Consider the following 17834-nt stretch of genomic DNA (forward strand, 5'->3'; position numbering starts at 1 on the left):
GGGCCTCCAGACTTGGGTGACTCCTTCCTCTTCCTCTCCTCCCCCAAGCCCCCTTTCCCACTGGCCCCCCACTCTGGCTTAGGCTGACCCTCCCCCCCCCCCCAGGCTCTGTGTGCTACAGTCACTACCACAGACCTGGCTGAGACCCAAGCTCTCCTGGGCTGTGGGGCTGGGGTCAACTGCTTCTCAGGGGATCCTGAGGCTCCCACGCCCCTGGCTCTTGCTGAGCAGGCAGGCCAGATACTGCAGATGGAATTCCTTCGGAACAACCGGACCACGGGTGAGTGGCCAGTGGGACTGTCCACCTCGAGGAATGGGGGCCCTCCTGCTGCCACGGTCTGGCCCTTTGATAGGGGTGCTGGGTGGGGGTCTGCCAGAAGCTGTGCATGACCCTGTGAGGTCAGATAGATGTACCACTTGAGCTGTGATTGCAGCTCCTTGAGGGGCCCTGGTACAACAGCGTGTGGCTTGGGGTATGTTTGGGTTTGCATGTCAGTGTACATTTGTGTCTGGCTTCCCCTTCCTATGTGTGTCCCTTTGTGTCTGTCTCTGCATCTCTCTTTCTGGATTTGTGGGTCCCTCCCTGCCCTGCAGTGTGGGCCTTGAGGGTGGCATCTGTGTGCCCGTGTCCGTGCATCTCTGAGCCACAGTGGATCTGTGTCTCCTTGCCCCTGGGATGTTGAGGGCTTTGGGGTTTGTGTAGCTGCAGAGTATCTGAATTGCTGTGTGGGGGTTGCATTTCTCTGTGTGCGAGTGACCCACGGTGACGGCAGCCCTGTCTGCTGCTTTGTCTGGGCGGGGCTTTGTCGCAGACTGGGGTTGGGTCCCCTTGGGCTGTCCCTCTCCGGCTGGGTAAGGAGGGGAAGGTGGGGGGTGAGCACTGCTGGTCATGGCTCAGGGCTGGCCTCTGGGGCCATTTCCGAGGACCAAGGGTGGAGCTCGGCGGCCAGAGCTCGGCTCGTGGCCACGGGTGGGTGGGGTGTGCTGGGCTGGAGCAAGCCCAGGTGTCCAGGGAGGCGCAGGAGACCACCCAGCTGGCTTGGCCTTTGGGACCGCTGGGAGCAGGGCTGGAGACGGGCTGCTTCCTTAGGCTTTGTATTATCTGGGACAAACCTCCTTCTGGGGATTGTTAGTGAGTTTGCCTAAGACCCCTCATTCTAGTGTGCTTGCCCTGCACCTCCGCAGAGAGAGTGGGCTGGGCTGGGCTGGGGAGTCAGGAGGGCTTCCTGGCAGGGGAGGTACTGGAGCTGGGCCTTAGAATTTGCACAAGTGGGGAGAGGTGGAGAATGCCTTGGGCAGAGCCCGGGATGTGGCAGTGAGAGCCTGAGGGTGACAGTCACGGGGCTGTGACTTGAATGTAAGCTAGGCGGGGGTGAGGGGGACACCCTGGGATGGCGAGCATGAGCAGCCATTCCTCCGCCCCCCACCCCCACACCTTCCCTAAAGAGGTACCTCGGCTGGAGTCAACGAAGCCCCTGGAAAAGCACTACTCAGTTGTCTTGCCAACTGTGAGCCACAGTGGCTTTCTCTACAAGACCGCTTCGGCCGGCAAGCTGCTGCAGGACCGCCGTGCCCGGGAAGGTGGGTGCCAGGCCAGACCCCGTTCCTGCCATGGCATTCTGGCATGGTGCAGGGCCAGAGAAGCAAGGGCAGGCTGGGCTGGTGGACCCATGAGTCCACCAAGTATACTGTGGCAGAGTCCCTCTAGAGGGCTTCTGGGATGTAGTCTCTGGGATAAGTAGATGCTTAATAAACGGGCCAGTAGGGGTGGGAGTGGGGCCTGGCACTGCAGAGCAAGTCACTGCTAGAGTTCCTTTAGGCTAAAAAAGCCATTATTGAGCTGGTTGCTGGGCATCTGGCATTTGGAGCCAGACGGAGCTAAGCTTAGAGCCCCATCCCTTTGTCATCTTTGCCTTCCATTTGCTCCCCAACTCAGTACAATCCACAGTCCTTCCCACATCCCACAGGGACCTGCACGTCAACCCTCCCACCTTATGACCTGTGACCCCTCTCCCCTCACTCACTCTGCTGCAGCTTTACTGGCCTCCTTGCTGTTTCTCAAACATGTACATTCACTTCCCCCAGGGCCTTTGCATTTGCTCTGCCCCCTGCCTAAAATGCTTTTCCCCAAGATATCTGCATGATCAGTCCCCTCACTTCAGTCCAGTGTTTAAATGTTACTCCTTAGAGACCTCATCCATGACCATTTTATCCAAAAGAGCATGCCCTATTTACCCTACTTTTTCCCTAATTTCACACCACTTAGCTGACATTAATTTGTCTATTTATAGATGTGTCCAGTGGGGCACAGAGAAACACTGGACACATCTATAAACAGACAGCTTAACACTCTATAAGCTCCCCTTGGTAACCACTGTACCCCAGCACCTAGAACGGCTCCTAGCACAGTGGGCACTTGGCAGACGTTGCGGGACGAAGAGTAACTGAGGCAGGGCTGGTGCTCCTGGAGGGGCCCAGCCTGTGGGGGCAGGCTCTGGGATACACTGCCCTCAGAGGACAGAGGTCATAGCCTCGCAGACAGGACTGTGGGAATATTGTTGAGACCGTTGCTCTGCATCCCTGAGCACCCCTCTCTGAAGCCCTCTAGCACCCAAAGAGATTTCTTTGGCACTCTGTGCTGTTCATCACCTCACTGCCCTTGGGGCAGTGCCCCTAGTCTACCTCCCTCTGCCTGATAATGTCATTTATGTAACTGCCTGAGTCATCCTTTTTGCCCTGGGTGCCAGGAAGCTCTGAGACAATGTGAAGCTCAGTGCTGTGAACTGTATGAGCCTGCATGGCCTTGACATTCGGTTCTTTCTCCTGCCTTTCCTGGTCCAGATTCGCATTTCTTTTCCTTTCTGGGATCTTGTCAGTTTCCTCAGAGCCGTTATAGGAGGGGACAGAGTATAGAGCAATGGGTGCCACTGGCAGGAAGGGCGAGAGCGCAGGGTGGGCATGGAAGCTTCCTGTGGCATGTGGGCTGGACTCGGAGGGTGGAGGGTGTGGGTGGAGGGAACAAGGTAAGCAAAAGTGGGGAGGGTGAGGTGCCCAGGAGTGGTCAGAGAGGCAGCTGGAGAGGTGGGTGGGGGCAGACCCAGCAGGGCCTTGAATGCCAGCGTAAGGAATATAGGATAAGGGGAGGGGGGCATGGAAAGGTTTTGAGCAGAGGAAGGACGGAGTCTGGTTTTACCTAGATCACTTTTGAATCTTGGAAGAAGTGAGACTAGGAACCAGTGAGGAAGTCACTGCAGCAGTCCAGGGGAGAGGTGTGGGCTGGGCTGGGGTGGCGGGCTGCAGGGAGGAGGATGGAACTGGGGGAAGCTTGTGAGTTAGAGTGAAGAGGACACGGGTCAGGTGGGATTGGGGGCCCAGGGAGGATACAGAGGTGGTTTTCAGGGGAGGGTGGGGGCTCCCTCATGTCTCCCCTGCCCAACTTCTCCCCAGAGTTCAGCCGACGCTGGTGTGTCCTTAGCGACGGGGTCTTGAGCTACTATGAGAATGAGCGGGCAGTGACCCCCAACGGGGAGATTCGGGCCAGCGAGATTGTGTGCCTGGCAGTGCCCCCTCCTGACACCCATGGGTGAGCACCCCTGGGGCTGAATCACAGACTGTTATTGCCGTAAGGTCTAACCCCCGATTGAGGAAACGGAAAAGGCCCAGAGAGGGGCAGAACCTTCCCAGGGGCACACAGCAACCTGGGGCTGGAGCCGGGTCTCCTGAGGCCCCAGGCTAGGGCTTTCCCACCACCTCTTAGGGGGCCAAGAAAGGACAGTGGGCAGGGGGTGGAGGCAGGGCTGCGTGGGGTGGGTCATGGCTGGGCTGGGTGGGCCTGAATCCTGGCTTGTGTATCTACAGCTTTGAGCACACCTTTGAGGTGTACACAGAGGGAGAGCGGCTATACCTGTTTGGGCTGGAGAGTGCAGAGCTGGCTCGTGAGTGGGTCAAGTGCATTGCTAAGGTGGGCCTGGGTTAGTGGGCAGGTGTGGGGAGTCTGACAGGGCCCAGGGTAGGACCTCCTGAGTCCAGGTACCCAGGTACCCCAGCTCCCCTACCTCATGAATGAAGGGAGCAGACATAGGGCAGGCTGCTTGGGCCAAGGGCCCAACATAATCTGCAGTCCCCTAGCTGGGAGGTCAGGAGACCTGTGGAAGAAGGGCTGTGGGCCTTGCACTCCATCGGTGCTCAATACATGTTTAATAATGAATAACAGAGCCATCTTAGGATGGACAGTACTGACTCCAGAGGGAGTGAGTTCCTTGTTCTGGAAGAAGGAGGCTGCAGAGCTCTCCCCTGGGGACCAGAGCCAGGTGCCCTACAGGGTCCCCCTATGCTGTGAGGGCCTGTGACTCTTATTTGCTTTATCAGTCATCTGTGAGCCTTCTGATGGTCAGTCCTTTGAGCCCAGGGCACCCAGCTGAACCAGTCTTGGTCCTGGCTCTTCGGTGGTTCCTTTGCTGGTGGGGGAGACAGATGGGGCCCAGACAGCAACAATACAGTTATCAGTGCTGCAACAGAGGGCAGAGGAGGGGCATCCCTGAAGGTGTCTGGGAACATTTTCCAGAGGAGGACACCTCAGAGTGGGTATGAAGTGGGGCATGATACCTGAGTTCATGAACTGTGCTGGGTTCTGCCCTGGGGAAGAGAGAGGAGATAGCTGGGTGAGAAATTGGCACATGCCCACGAGCCAAAGAGCTGGAGGGTCCCAGGCAGGCAGGGCTGTTGGCTGATGCGGTCTCCTTGGCTACCTTCCCTTTCTCCTGGCCTCCACACTAGGCATTCATACCTCCCTTGGCTGAAGATCTGCTGACCCGGGATTTTGAGCGGCTTGGGCGCCTACCCTACAAAGCTGGCCTGAGCCTACAGCGGGCCCAGGAGGGCTGGTTCTCCCTCACTGGCTCTGAGCTCCGTGCTGTCTTCCCAGAGGGACCCTGCGAGGAGCCGCTACAACTTCGGAAACTGCAGGAGCTTTGTGCGTGGACCCAGCCCTGGGCCCCTAACTTCTAGGGCACCCTATCCTGGGCTCCCAGGCCCCCAGCGCCTCCCTGGAAGTCTGAACTCTACCCTGGCCTGGCTAGAAGGAGCCAGCCTACCCTCTTATGTCCTCTCCTGCCCTTGGGGTTTATCTCAGCAACTCCATGTATTGGGGGGTGGGTCCCAGGGACCTCTGTGCCCAGAGAGCCTCAGGAGGGAGTCGGTTGGGGACCATGAACCGGGCCTCACCTTGACCGGCCCCTCCACAGCCGTCCAAGGGGACAGCGAGAACCAAGTGCTGGTGCTGGTGGAGCGAAGGAGGTGAGCCCTGGACTCCGTGGGGGCCTCTGAGAAGCCTGGAGCAGTCTGAGAGGCTTGTTGGGGGGTCGGACAGGGGTAAGCCCCCAAGTGACCGACTCTCCCTCCACACCCAGGACGCTGTACATCCAGGGGGAGCGACGGCTGGACTTCACGGGCTGGCTGGGGGCCATCCAGAAAGCAGCGGCCAGCTCGGGGGACACGCTGTCGGAGCAGCAGCTCGGAGACTCCGATATCCCCGTGATTGTGTACCGCTGTGTGGACTACATCACGCAGTGTGGTGAGCCCCGCCCCCGTGACACAGGCCCCGCCCCACCCGCGAGACTGCCCTCCAGGCCAAGCCCCACCTTCCCAGCATCGCCCTGGCCTAGCTGTGAGGTCCCGCCCCCGGCTCAGTCCCACCCCTCTCCAGGCCTGACGTCGGAGGGCATCTACCGCAAGTGTGGGCAGACGTCAAAGACTCAGCGGCTGCTGGAGAGCCTGCGGCAGGACGCTCGGTCTGTGCGCCTCAAGGAGGGGGAGCAGCACGTGGACGATGTCTCCTCAGCACTCAAGCGCTTCCTGCGAGACCTGCCCGATGGGCTCTTCACTCGCGCCCAGCGCCTGGCCTGGCTGGACACCTCAGGTGGGCCCCGCAGTCCTTGTCCAGCCCGAGACCCGGGCTAGTGCTGCTGGCTGGGCCACTCCCATCCCAGATTCCCTCCCTTCCACTGTCCATCCATGCACTTGGACACTTGGACGAGGCATGCCCCAGGGGACAAGCTCCAGTTCCCCTCCCTTCCTCTGCTGCTCCTTCCGTTGTCACTCTAAACAGAATCAGGAAGTGCTGTCCCCTGGGATGAGAGGCAGAGCAGCCAGAGGGGTGGGACAGGGGAGATGGCTGGGGGGGGGGGGGAGGGGGGCTTCTTGACCTGATCTATCTCTCCCAACCCAGAGATTGAGGATGAGGAGGAAAAGGTCTCCAGGTACAGAGAGCTCCTGGCTCGCCTGCCTCCAGTCAACCGCGCCACAGTGAAGGCCCTTATCAGCCACCTGTACTGGTGAGCAGCGTACTATTGTATGGCTCTGGGGGGGATGGGGTGGGAAAGATTCTTCTACTCCCAACCTGGCCAACTGCCCTCTCCTCAGAACCAGGTAGGCCTGGAAACTGAATGTTGACTTTGATGTGCCCTGATTTTGGAACTTTGTCTCCCAACTTACTTCCTGCAGGGGGTTGGTGGAGGGGGGGGGGGCGGGGAATAGAGGAAATTTCACCTAGGACCCAGGGGACCTTGGCCAGATCTCCCAGCTTCCCAGCTCTATTCCTCCCCAGGACCGAAGACATGGCCAGAAAGACTGTTGCCACTTCCCCTTAACTAGTGGTGCACTCTGACCAGGACCTTCCCTGACCTGACTCCAGGAGCCAGTCGGGGACCTGCTTGGAACTGGGAAGGTGAAGTGGGGAGGTTCTGGACTGTACTTCTCACTCATGCCTTCTGTCTTTCCCTGTCCAGCGTCCAGTGCTTCTCAGACACAAACCAGATGAACACACACAACTTGGCTATTGTGTTTGGACCCACGCTCTTCCAGACCGATGGGCAGGACTACAAGGCTGGCCGTGTGGTGGAAGACCTCATCAGCCACTATGTGGTGGTGTTCAGTGTGCGTTCTTGGCCAGTGGGCAGTGGAGGGCAGGGATGAGCCTCTTGCGTGGCAGTGATCATCTGTGTCTCCCCCCACCCCACCGAAGGTAGATGAGGAGGAGCTGAGGAAACAGCGGGAGGAGATCACTGCCATTGTGAAGATGCGTGTGGCTGGCACTGCCAGTGGGACCCAGGTGAAAGACAGGGCCTGGGTGAGGGGGCTCGGGACAGCTGCCTGCACCCACTGCCCAGACCTCTAGCTCAGCCCTGTCTCCTCACAGCATGCCGGTGACTTCATCTGCACAGTGTACCTGGAGGAGAAGAAGGCGGACACAGAACAGCATATCAAGGTGGGGGCTAGGGACCTAGAAGCCAGGGGACCAGGAAAGTCAGGTTGGGCCAGGCATAATAGGCTCAGGTGACCAGGGGAGCAGAGCTTCCAACCCAAGGGGGAACCCTCCTTTGGAACCTGTATGTGGCTGGTGCCAGGGCCCGTCTCTTTGCCTCCTCCCCACCCAGCTCCTCAGGGGTACTTAGAGACACTCCCCCAGCATCCCAGGACTCTAGAGGACCTGAAGGGTGGGCTCAGCCCCTGGATCACACGGTGAGGTTGGGGCAGAGCAGGGGCAGGGGTGGGGGTGCGGGCTGACCTCTTCCTCCTCGGCCACCGCAGATCCCAGCATCCATGACAGCTGAGGAGCTCACCCTGGAGATCCTGGATCGCAGGAATGTGGGCATCAGGGAGAGGGACTACTGGACCTGCTTCGAGGTCAATGAGAGGGAGGAGGCAGGTGGGTGGCCACCAGGGTTGGGGCAGAGTATGGCATGGCCCGTACCTGTCTGGGCTGCAACCCACAGTGTGGCAACAGTGGTGGCCAAGGGAGTGTTGGAGGATGGATGCTGCTGTCTCACTGTCATCTCAGTGACGTTGGTGATAGTATGCTGGCAGAGTTTGAGGGGATGGCTGTAATGTGGCTGATGGGAAGGGCAGTGGAGGAGGTATGACGATGCTTTCTCGGTGTCAGAATGGTGTTGCTTTCGAGGGGGTGGTGCTGAATTCGTTAATGGGATTGGCGATGAAGGGAGTAGTAGTGGTGATGACCACACAAGAGGGACGGGGCGGGGTGGGGTGTGGTGGTGTTTGTGAGGGTGATGGTGACGGCAGTGTGAGGGAGCCATGGTGGTGAAGAGGGTGATGAAGGCATTTTAGGATGAAGGATGGTCTGAATAGCAGTGGTGATGAGGGTGTATCTGTTCCTGTGATTTGTTGAGTGCCAGCCACTGGGCCGGGGAGCCAGACACACCATCCCTCCCCTCGCGGGGGTTAGTGTGGTCTGGAAGGGACATGAATGCCGTGATCGTTGCGATAATCGTACAACTAAGGCTGTGATAACTGCGGTGCAGGAAAGGGCCACAGCGCCGCCGGAGTTTTCAGGCGCTCAGGCTTTGGAGTCCCCGTGCTGGGAGGTGAAGACGAATAGGAGTTACTTGGTAAAGGGGGAAGAAGAGTGCCTCTGGGCAGTCGTAGCAGCACAGGCAAAGGCCCTGGGGTAGCCATGGACATCACCCTTTCGAGGAGCTTGAGGTGGCAGTGAAGGGGTCGTGTCATGGGGTGGGGCTGGAGACAGAGACAGAGGCAGCCACTGGGCCTGACCACGATGCAAGGGTTAGCGATGGGAGTTTGGAGAGGTTGTTCCTTGCTGTTGGGTACGGAGAGGTGGGGGCGGGAAATGAAACACATGCTGGAGATCACATGGAAGGCCACGGCATTAGTCCAAGGACAAATGGTAACATGGGCCAGTGTGGCAACGATGATGGACAGAAGCAAAGAGATTCGACATATGGAGGGAAGATGGGGAGGCTTTGTTTCTGGCTTGAGTGGTTTGGTGGGTGGTGTTTTCCTTGATGGGGACACACAGGAAGGATCGCTGGCTTGCTTTTAGACATGCGGGTTGGAGCAGCTTTGGTCCCAGCCAGATGTGTTGAGCCTGAAGCTCGGGGGTGGAAAGGACGGTCCTGCTGGTGGCATGTGACGGTGCTAGTAGGCGTTGGGAGTGGACGGAGCCCGGGGACATGTAGGTGCTACATGTGCACGCCAGGCCTCGGTGCTGTGAGGCCACGTGGTAACAGCGGGTGCGACCTCTCCCCAGAGCGCCCCCTGCACTTTGCGGAGAAGGTGCTGCCCATCCTGCACGGGCTGGGCACAGACAGCTACCTGGTGGTGAAGAAGCACCAGTCCATGGAGGCCATGCTGCTGTACCTGGGTAGGTGGTGCACCTGGGGGGGTTGCCCACAGGGCTGGGCAGGCTGGTGGGTCCCTTCAGCTGGAGCAGGGCTGGGCAGGAGCTGCTGGTGCTCGGCAGGAGCCGCTCAGGCAGAGGGTGCCTCGCGGTCAGGCCTCGTTGGTGGCCGGGACAGGCTGGGGTGGTTCTCTTCATCCTGGGACCCTTCCCTGGATGTCCGTGTCCTTGGGCTGGGTGTCGGGGCAGCCCATGCCCACTCCAGTCTTCCCCCAGCCAGCCATGTGGGCGACACCAAGCACGGCATGATGAAGTTCCGTGAGGACCGTAGCCTCCTGGGCCTGGGCCTGCCCTCAGGTGGCTTTCACGATCGATACTTCATCCTGAACAGCAGCTGCCTGCGGCTCTACAAGGAGATCCGGGTAAGTGACCCCGGGGGTCCGGCCGTGCAATGAGCACTGGCATCCAGGTGTGCTCACACACCTGTTTCCAAACATTTGCCAGTGTCTGCCAGTGGGAGCATCCCCATCGCAGGGCCCGGGATGGCACAGTGGCGGGGGAGAGCTAGAGACTCTCGGGACCCTTCCGCGGTGGCCCTCGGTGGCCACTCTTCTGTGCCTCGTGGCCCCACCAGGCTCTAGCACCTGGATGCCGTCACATCAGGCTCATGCCGTCTCGCCTGTGCCTTGTCGTGGCACCTACAAGAACATGCTACATGGTGACAGCCCCCACTTTCGGCCCCTGCAGGCCCCGCCACCTCACAGGTTGTCCCTCCTCCATGCCCACTCTGTCCACATGCCAGGTGTCCTCCCACATCTTGGCACCCTGCCTCCCACATCTTCTGTACGTACCTGCCCCAGCCCATCACTGCACACACTGTCCTGGCTCTGGACCCGGACCTCCTTCTTCCATAACCCTGATCCTCTATCAAACAGAGCCAGAGGTCGTGGAGCGGGGCCCCTGAGACCGTGAGTAGCTGTGAGCCAACTGCCAGCTTCCTTACACCGCCTGGGGGCCAAGCGAGCCTGGTGGGAGCGTGGGGACACAGCCAGAGTTCTTGGCCGCCCCCAGGCATGGTTCCCTGACCCCTTGCCAGTCAGCACGGGCTCCCACCCTGTGGCTTGTGCCCTAGGCTCCTGCCCTTCATCGCCAGCCCTGCCCCAGAGTCCTTTCCCCAGGGTAGAACCCCCATCAGTGTGATGCTTTGCAGAGAACTCCATGTGGAGGCTGTGGAGCCAGGAGCGGAGGCCCCTAGGTTTGAATTAGAGTCTGATCCTCATCTTCCGCCAGCCCTGGAGCCATCCTCTTCCTGACCCTGCAGAGAGTTTCTAGCCTATCAGAACGTCTGTACCGCCCCCCTGCCCCCCCCCCCTGCCCCCCCGCCGCCCTGATCCTACAATGCTGGGCTGGGACTGCCTAGGCTTGTGGTATAATCCCACCTGGGGTAGGAGTTCCTGCTCAGCCTCCCTGGCTGCTTGCCAGCCCTTACGTGCACACCCCTGGGAGAGGGGAGCTTATCCACTCCTCCCTCGGGACTGCGCTGTTCCTAGAGGGATAGTTCTGCCTGGGAGAAGGCCCTTCCTCCAGTTCAGCTGAGAGCCTGCCTCCTGTGATGGCCCTGTGGGTCCCAGCTATGCCTCAGGCCACAAAGCATAGATGTCTGCAGAGGTGGGCAGCGGAAATGTGTTTCCAAGCCCAGCGTTCTAGCCTGAGCTCCCACAGCTGCCTCTACCACTCAGCTGCACAGCCTCTGTCCTTCCTGCCCCTTGCCTCTCCTGAGGACACTGGACAGGCCTAGCTGCCATGGACGGAGCAGAGCAGATAGACTAGGACCCTCACCTCCCTCTCTTTGCACATTCTACCTCTACTAATGCAGTCTGGGCTCCTACAGACCCTTGTGGGGAATGCCTGGTCTTCTCTCTTTTGCCTCCCTCTATGATTACTTACTTCTGGGTCTGTTCACCCCTCCCGTCAGTCTCCCTTGGCTCTGGGATGTTATGTCCCTGACCCCCTCTTTGTATGAGCCCCTTGGCGCAGAGCAAGACCATCAGTGTGGGCAGAGGAGAAGGAGGATGGCCGAGGCACCTGGAGAAGCAGCTGCTGACCCCTTAGCATGGAGGGGAGAAGTCAGGAGAACTAGAAGAAGGAAAAAGATCTAATGTTTATCGAGCTAGATTTGGTGCCCAGCCCTCCACGTACTAGGACACGTAATCTCGTTATTGTCCTTCCTGAGGAGGGATATTGGATATTGTCCCCATTTCACAGGCGAGAAAACAGGCTTTGTGTGACTTGCCTAAGGCAATCTCTAGGTGGTAACCTGGAATTCAAACTCAGGTGTGTTAGCATCAGAGTTTAAGCTCTTTATTCCCTGAAACACAGGAATCAAGGCCTCAGCAGCTGGGCTGCTCAGTGCAGGGCCAAGTGGTGCTCTCTGAATGGCAGCCAGCCCCTTCGCCCTGACAGAAGCCCCAGGAGGGTGTGGTTGGGCTACTGATGTGTTGGTAATTCTGGTATTTGCTGGTTTATGGTACAACAGACCGAATATTTGAAATTGGGACAATATCCAGCAATTCAGGATATGTTAAATGGAAGATGCTTCGTCCCGGGCATCTTTCCATTGTTAAACACCTTGGAGAGTCACATTCTAGAAAAATCTTGGTTCCAGCAGAGATCTTTGAGCATCAAGGGGTGAACTTTATTCTCTTCCAGTGACCTCATACCTCAGAGATGCAGGAAACATGAGCTGTTTGATTAGAAACGACGTCCCACATTGACTGATGTCCCCCTCCCCCTCCCCACCTCAGCCACTGTCCTGTCACATGTGCGCCACGCATACGCCAGCCCACACACACCAGAGCCTGAGGAAGGGGAGGTCTGAGGACAGTGTTTTTTGAATTCTCAGGGAGCCACAGCCTGGCTTGAATTCCTTGACTCCCACAGTTATCTCCAAACCCTGACTAGAACCATCGTCATTCCTGTGTCACACCCATGAGCCTGTTGCTTCCACTCACAACTCACTCTACCCCTTGCTTCTGGTTCTCTTTCCCTGGCACCCACAGCTCAACTTCTTCCAGGCCCTCAGCCTGCTTTCCATTCCCTCAGCCTGCTGCCTTCCGTACTTGCAACCTAGTTTCCCCCCGTCCTGCCCCGAGCCTGCTGTTTTCCCTGCCTGCACACCCATTTCTTTCATGACCCCTGTCTCCAGTCTTTTTACCCCCATGACCTGGTTCCTTCCAACCTGCCGTCTGACGTCTTTAGTGCTCTCGGCCTGGCTTCTTCCCTGCCTGCATGGAGGTTTTCTTCTTTGTTGTATTCACCCACACTGTGTTTGCCCAGTCTCCGCAGCCTGATTTCCCATCCCACTGCCCCATGCCCTCCTGCCTGCAGCCCAGTTTGCTCCAGGCCCTCTTGGGCACATAGCCATTGTCAGGTCAGGTGCTATGTGTAGGAGACATAGGGTTTCTCCATCAGGGCCTTAGTTCTCAGGGAGGATCAGGGTAAAAGCAGGGCAGTAGGTCCTAGTAAGTCCTCTTAAGCTACATCCCCTCTGACAGCACCCAGGTCTCCCCTCATCCCTAGGCAGCCCATCCTTTAGTAGCCTCACAGGGAGTCTACCAATCCCCAGAACTTTCCACCTCCCTGGCCATCCTCTAGTCCCCTGTGGAGCCATGCCTGGGGGTGGCTGGGAGCAGTGGTGGGAGCAGGGTGGAGGCGGCTCAATCTTTGACCCCCAGTTTTGGTTGTAAGTGAGTCCCCTCCCCTACCATCCACCCTGGTGCCTGGCTGCTGCCTGGGGTGCCTGGTGGGGGCAGGGCTTGGAGCAGGTGGCCCCCAAAGCAAGAGGAAGGCTCATTAGCTTGACCCCCAATCCGCCTCTTCCTTGGGGGTCACTGCTCCCATACCTCTGCCTTGGAACCAGCCTGCTCCTTCCAAGGCCGGACCCATGTGCAGGGCCGGGGGGCCAGAGGTGTGCTTGTCAGTGATCTGCTGCCCCTCCCCAGTACATCGGTCTCTCCCTGCCTGACCTAGACCACTGGAAAGTTCTTCCTTTGGTCTACCAAAGAGCCATCCTGCTTCAGCGTGAGTCATGAGCCTTCCCCTGGTGGAACCCAAGAGCTAGTAGCTGTTCACACGGTCAACCCTGGAGCCTCCGTGGGGTGGAGAGGGGTGAGGAATGAATGACCGGAGACAGACGCACTGAAGCAGCCAGCTGGGGTTCTTAGGTCCTACGCGCTCCTTCAGTTTGGTGCGGAGGGTGATGTGCAGACTTCTCCCTCCACAGACAGTCTGGGTCAGCTGATGCTGCGAGTCCATTCTCCGGTTTGCAGGGCAGCAGGGAGGGCTTGGGGATCACTGCTCTGTGTCGTCCTGCGGGGACAGCCGCTGCGGGGACTGAGGGTTGACTGTCTGATGCCGCTGCAGGGAGAGAGGCCTGGGGGGCTCAGTTGGGCTGGATCGTGAACAGGAAGGGCTTTGTCTGGAAGGCTTCCTGGAGGAGGTTCCCTGTGCTGGGATGCAAAGAGGGCTGGGGAGAGGGAGGTGGGAGGTACACAGTGACCCCAATTCCTGCCCCCACTGACTGGGTGCCGTCCCTCTGCCCTCCCCCATCCCAGAGTCACCGGCCTGAGAAGGAGTGGCCTGTCAGGAGTCTCAAAGTCTACCTGGGAGTGAAGAAGAAATTGCGGCCACCCACCTGGTGAGCTGGGGCTGGGGCCTGTGAGAGCTCAGAACCGATTGGGGGGGTGGCGGGGCTTTGAACTTGACAGGGGTTGGCACCATAGTTCTGAGGGTATGGTCTCCCAGACTCTCGGCCCCACCCCAGACCTGCTGAGTCATGGACCCTGGGGGTGGGGCCAGCAGTCTGTGTGGTAACAAGCCATCCAGGGGACTCCGATGCTTGCTCATGTTTGCGAACCACTGGCCTGGATTGAAATCCTGTCACCCACTACCTCTGGGCCCTTCCTGTGCCTCACTTCCCACATCTGTAGAAGGCAGAAAATAATGGTACACCTGTTTCAGAGGGTGGCTGTATGTTTTTGAGATGGAAAGTGATGCAAGGCCACCATTATTGTTATTAATTGCAGTCGCTAGACCTGGTTTCCTGACTTTCTCCTCTCCTCCCGCAGGCTGTGCCTGGTTGTCTCACAGGGACTAGGGGGTGGGGAGCCAGGGGCCTGGGAGGCTGGTGTGGGCTGAGAGGAAGAGGTGGTGGCCAGAATGTGCTGTGCTTGCAAGAAGGCCCTGACCTCTGCTCCCTGGCTCTGGCCCAGGCGTCTGGGCTCTGTCCTGGGCACCTGGGCTGGGAGGCCTCCGTGGGCTGACAAATGACTCCACCTGCCCCTCCCCTGCAGCTGGGGCTTCACAGTGGTGCATGAGACTGAGAAGCATGAGAAGCAGCAGTGGTGAGTGAGGGCCCTGGCCTGAGACCCCAGGCTGAGGAGGGATGGTTGCGTGTCCCCTTTGGTTGGGTCCCTTCACTATCCACATCTGTGCCCTGCCCGGAGGCCCTGGGCTGGGGAGACAGGCAGGGTGTTCCCTGCTCAGCCTTGGCAGTGTCCATATCTGTGCCCTACCCCACAGGTACCTCTGCTGTGAGACGCAGATGGAACTCCGGGAGTGGTTTGCCACCTTCCTCTTTGTGCAGGTACCAGGAGGAGGGTGGGGTCCTGGGAGGCTTCCATTCTGGGCAATGGGTATGTTTGTTTCTTCACTATATAGGCCACCAATTGCTTCAAGCAGATTTTAAGTTGCTTTTAATTCATTTGTTCATTCACTCAGTAAGCCCTTCCTAGAGGCCATGCTGGTCCAGCCCCAAGCCAGGCATGCTAGAGACAGAGGGTGCAGACCCCCGCCCTCAGGCGCTCCCCAGGTGGAAAGGAACACAGACCTCGAAGTGGCCTGTTCAGTAGCCCAGTGTGATCAGTGTGTGGAGACAGAGAAAAGCCCGGGGACCCTACCTGGGGGAGGTGGCGGGTGGGTGGGGAAGGCGGCAGGGAGGGGGTGTCTCGGGAGCTGAGTCTGAGGATGACGAAGCCTTCACCCTGCAAAGGGGGTGGTGGGGGGCGGCTTCTAGGCAGAGGGAACAGTTGATGCAAAGGCATGGCAAGAGAACCACAGCTTGCCCGGCAGGGTGCAAAGAGAGAAACCAGGAGTGCCAGAAGTTGACGCTGGAAAGGGAGGGAGTCAGGAGCCAGATCTCAAAGAGCCTTAAAGGCCATTCCCAGGAAGCCGAATTTGACCTAGTCAGCAGTTTGAAGGGAGAGTTTGAAGCAAGAAAATGGTGTGCAGGTTTGCGTCAGAGAGGTCTCATTCTGGATGCGGCGTGCAGGGGAGGAGGAACTGAGGGAGTCAGGTGGCCGCTGCAGTGGGCCGGGTGGGAACAGGCTAGGAAGGGCTTCGAGCCAGCGCAGGGCCAGGGTGGGGGGAGGGGGGTGGACTCCAGCCATAGATTTTAAATGAGAGCTCAGAATTATCTGGGGAAAGGGGAGACAGAACTGTACCAGGGCCCTAAGCTGCACCCTTTTAGCCCTGAGCTTCTTGGTAGTCAAGCCTAAAGGGTAACAGGTGGCTTTCTCGGTTCCTGGTGAAAGGAGGCACACACGTTCCTCTAGAATGGTCTTCTTGGTGCTGCATTCTTGGAGCAATCTGTGGACCTGGAGGTGGGAGTTTGTGGGGTAACATCACTGGCTGCGTTTTGCCAGGGATACCGTCATGTTCTCCTCTAACAGCCGCTTCTCATATTGACTGGGATCAAAGCTGAGGGTGTCACCTCGGCTCATAGCTGGAGGCGTTTCTGGAAAGGGCGGGTGGACCAGGAGCTGAGCGTCCGGCTGAGCTGAGTGCCCTCCTCTTACCTGCTCCCCAGCACGACGGCCTGGTGTGGCCCTCGGAGCCTTCCCGTGTGTCCCGGGCAGTGCCTGAGGTCCGGCTGGGCAGCGTGTCCTTGATCCCCCTGCGTGGCAGTGAGAACGAGATGCGCCGGAGTGTGGCCGCCTTTGCTGCGGACCCCCTTTCTGTGAGTGGCTTTCAGTCCCTGCGGGCAGAGGGCCGGGGCCTGGCTGGGTCCACCTTCCACTTGAGTCACCTCTCCACTTCTGATTGCCCCCGCCCTGCCCCCTCCCTCTGTCCTCCTACCAATCCTGACAGGCTCTTTTGGTCCGCGTAGTTCACAGGAGTCCCCTCTTTGCCTGGCCCTGGGGGACCCCAGCTGACCTGAGCACTCCCAGGCCAGCATTACAGAGTGGCCGCCGGCCCCTGTGAACCTTCACAAAGTGCTTATGGAATCTGGGCTTCTGTGCCTTCCCACAGCTCCTCCGCAACGTCTGAGCGCGCTGGAGCCAGCCCCTGCCTCTGGGACTCTGCTGCCATGAAGCCTTCCTGTTCGGACACCCTCATGCCCTACGTGCCCGGTGTGAGCCAGCAGGGGGCGCATGAGGAAGCCTCACCCCCACGCCCCACATCCTGACTGCAGCACCGGGTTCCCTGGCCAGGAAGTGGAGGGCAGCAGGGTCTGCCTGAGGAGGAACCCCTCATGGGCTCTGTCCAGGTGCTCAGCCCTCCTGGCTTGGCCTTGCTCCCCTGTCCAGGGTCACCCACCCTGAGTTTGAGGGGTTGGAGAGATGGGATGGGCGTCAGTCAGGAACTCTGGGGGACCACCATCCTTGCAGAGGCCCAAGGCCTTGGGGCCCCGCTGGAAGGGTGCCCACCCCCTTGTCCCAAACTCCAGAACAGCAAAAAGTGGATGCTCTAAAGGAACACTCAGCTGGGATGGGGAGGGAGCTCTTGGGTATGTCTCTCCGTAGCCTAGAGCTGGGCCTGGGGGACCTCAGGAGCCCCCTCCAGTCTAGGCTGACTGGGAGGGCCCAGGCTGCCTGGTGCCCCTTCCCCACTTTGGGGGCCTTTTGATAATATAAATATATCTGTATATTTTATCCTGTGTTGCTGAGGCCTGTGATTGGATGGGGGTTTTAGGTGTTCTGGTGTAGGAGGGGCCAGGAGTTCAGGAGGCCCAGACGTGAGTGCCTAGTGCTGTGAAGCTGGGGGAACCCGGGCCCTGAGCTGTTTAGCCACAGGCAGAGCCCCGGCCCAGCTCCATGCCATTCCCATTGCACGCCTGTGCAGCCAGGCTGGGGAAGGCTGGTCCTGACCCTGGCCAGGACAGACCCCAGCTGGAGCGAGCCCCTTTCCCTGCTGCAGTCCAGAGTCTGGGCCAGGGCCTGGGTGTAGCCTGTGAGGGACTCAGGGCAGCCCCCCACCAGCTCCTCTGAGACACAAGGTCACAGAGTCACAGGAGCTTTATTAAATTAGGAAGAAGAGTCTCAGGTGTCCCTTGATGCCTATGCATGCCCCTCAAGAGGTGGGCCCTGCCTTACCCCAGGAGGCTGCCCTCACTGGGCACTGCCTGGTTATCTCCTCCAGGAAGACAAGGCCCTGGCAAGTGGGGGAGATAATGAGCTGTTCAGAGACCTATTTGGGACTCCCTGGGAAGGGGCCAGACACCACATTCCTGCCTCTGCCTAGTGCCTCATTACCGGCCTCTCTCCAGGGGCTCAGCAGGCAGACAGGCTGACCTTCCAACCTTAGCCTCAGCCAATGGGGGCTGGGCAAAGGGGGTGGAGATGGGTCACATGACCTCTGATTCATAGGATCCGGCTCTGGGGAAGGCCAGTGGATGGATGGG

General features: G+C 59.1%; 1 protein-coding gene across 9 annotated transcripts in view; it reads left to right on the forward strand.

Annotated features, from left to right (window-relative positions):
* ARAP1 (ArfGAP with RhoGAP domain, ankyrin repeat and PH domain 1) overlaps positions 1-17085 on the forward strand; it is a 63737-nt gene extending 46652 nt beyond the window's left edge. For 4 of the 9 annotated variants that reach the window (XM_045894371.3, XM_045894370.3, XM_054512112.2 and 1 more), the window contains 21 exons: positions 106-280; positions 1447-1581; positions 3448-3583; positions 3859-3961; positions 4777-4972; positions 5244-5295; positions 5409-5572; positions 5705-5917; positions 6227-6332; positions 6786-6933; positions 7022-7108; positions 7196-7264; positions 7588-7705; positions 9065-9178; positions 9431-9576; positions 10090-10122; positions 13768-13850; positions 14506-14556; positions 14735-14798; positions 16020-16169; positions 16463-17085. In XM_045894371.3, the coding sequence (XP_045750327.1) occupies positions 106-280; positions 1447-1581; positions 3448-3583; positions 3859-3961; positions 4777-4972; positions 5244-5295; positions 5409-5572; positions 5705-5917; positions 6227-6332; positions 6786-6933; positions 7022-7108; positions 7196-7264; positions 7588-7705; positions 9065-9178; positions 9431-9576; positions 10090-10122; positions 13768-13850; positions 14506-14556; positions 14735-14798; positions 16020-16169; positions 16463-16480 (2361 nt within the window). In that variant the 3' untranslated portion in view covers positions 16481-17085. The other 5 variants (XM_054512109.2, XR_008507506.2, XR_008507507.2 and 2 more) reach the window with 5 other exon arrangements.
* Positions 17086-17834: the final 749 nt, after the last annotated feature.

This window comes from Mirounga angustirostris, unplaced genomic scaffold (assembly GCF_029215605.1).
Source record: "Mirounga angustirostris isolate CCGP_5_RB_7025 unplaced genomic scaffold, mMirAng1.0.hap1 SCAF_13, whole genome shotgun sequence".
In the NCBI taxonomy this organism is placed as follows: domain Eukaryota; kingdom Metazoa; phylum Chordata; class Mammalia; order Carnivora; family Phocidae; genus Mirounga; species Mirounga angustirostris.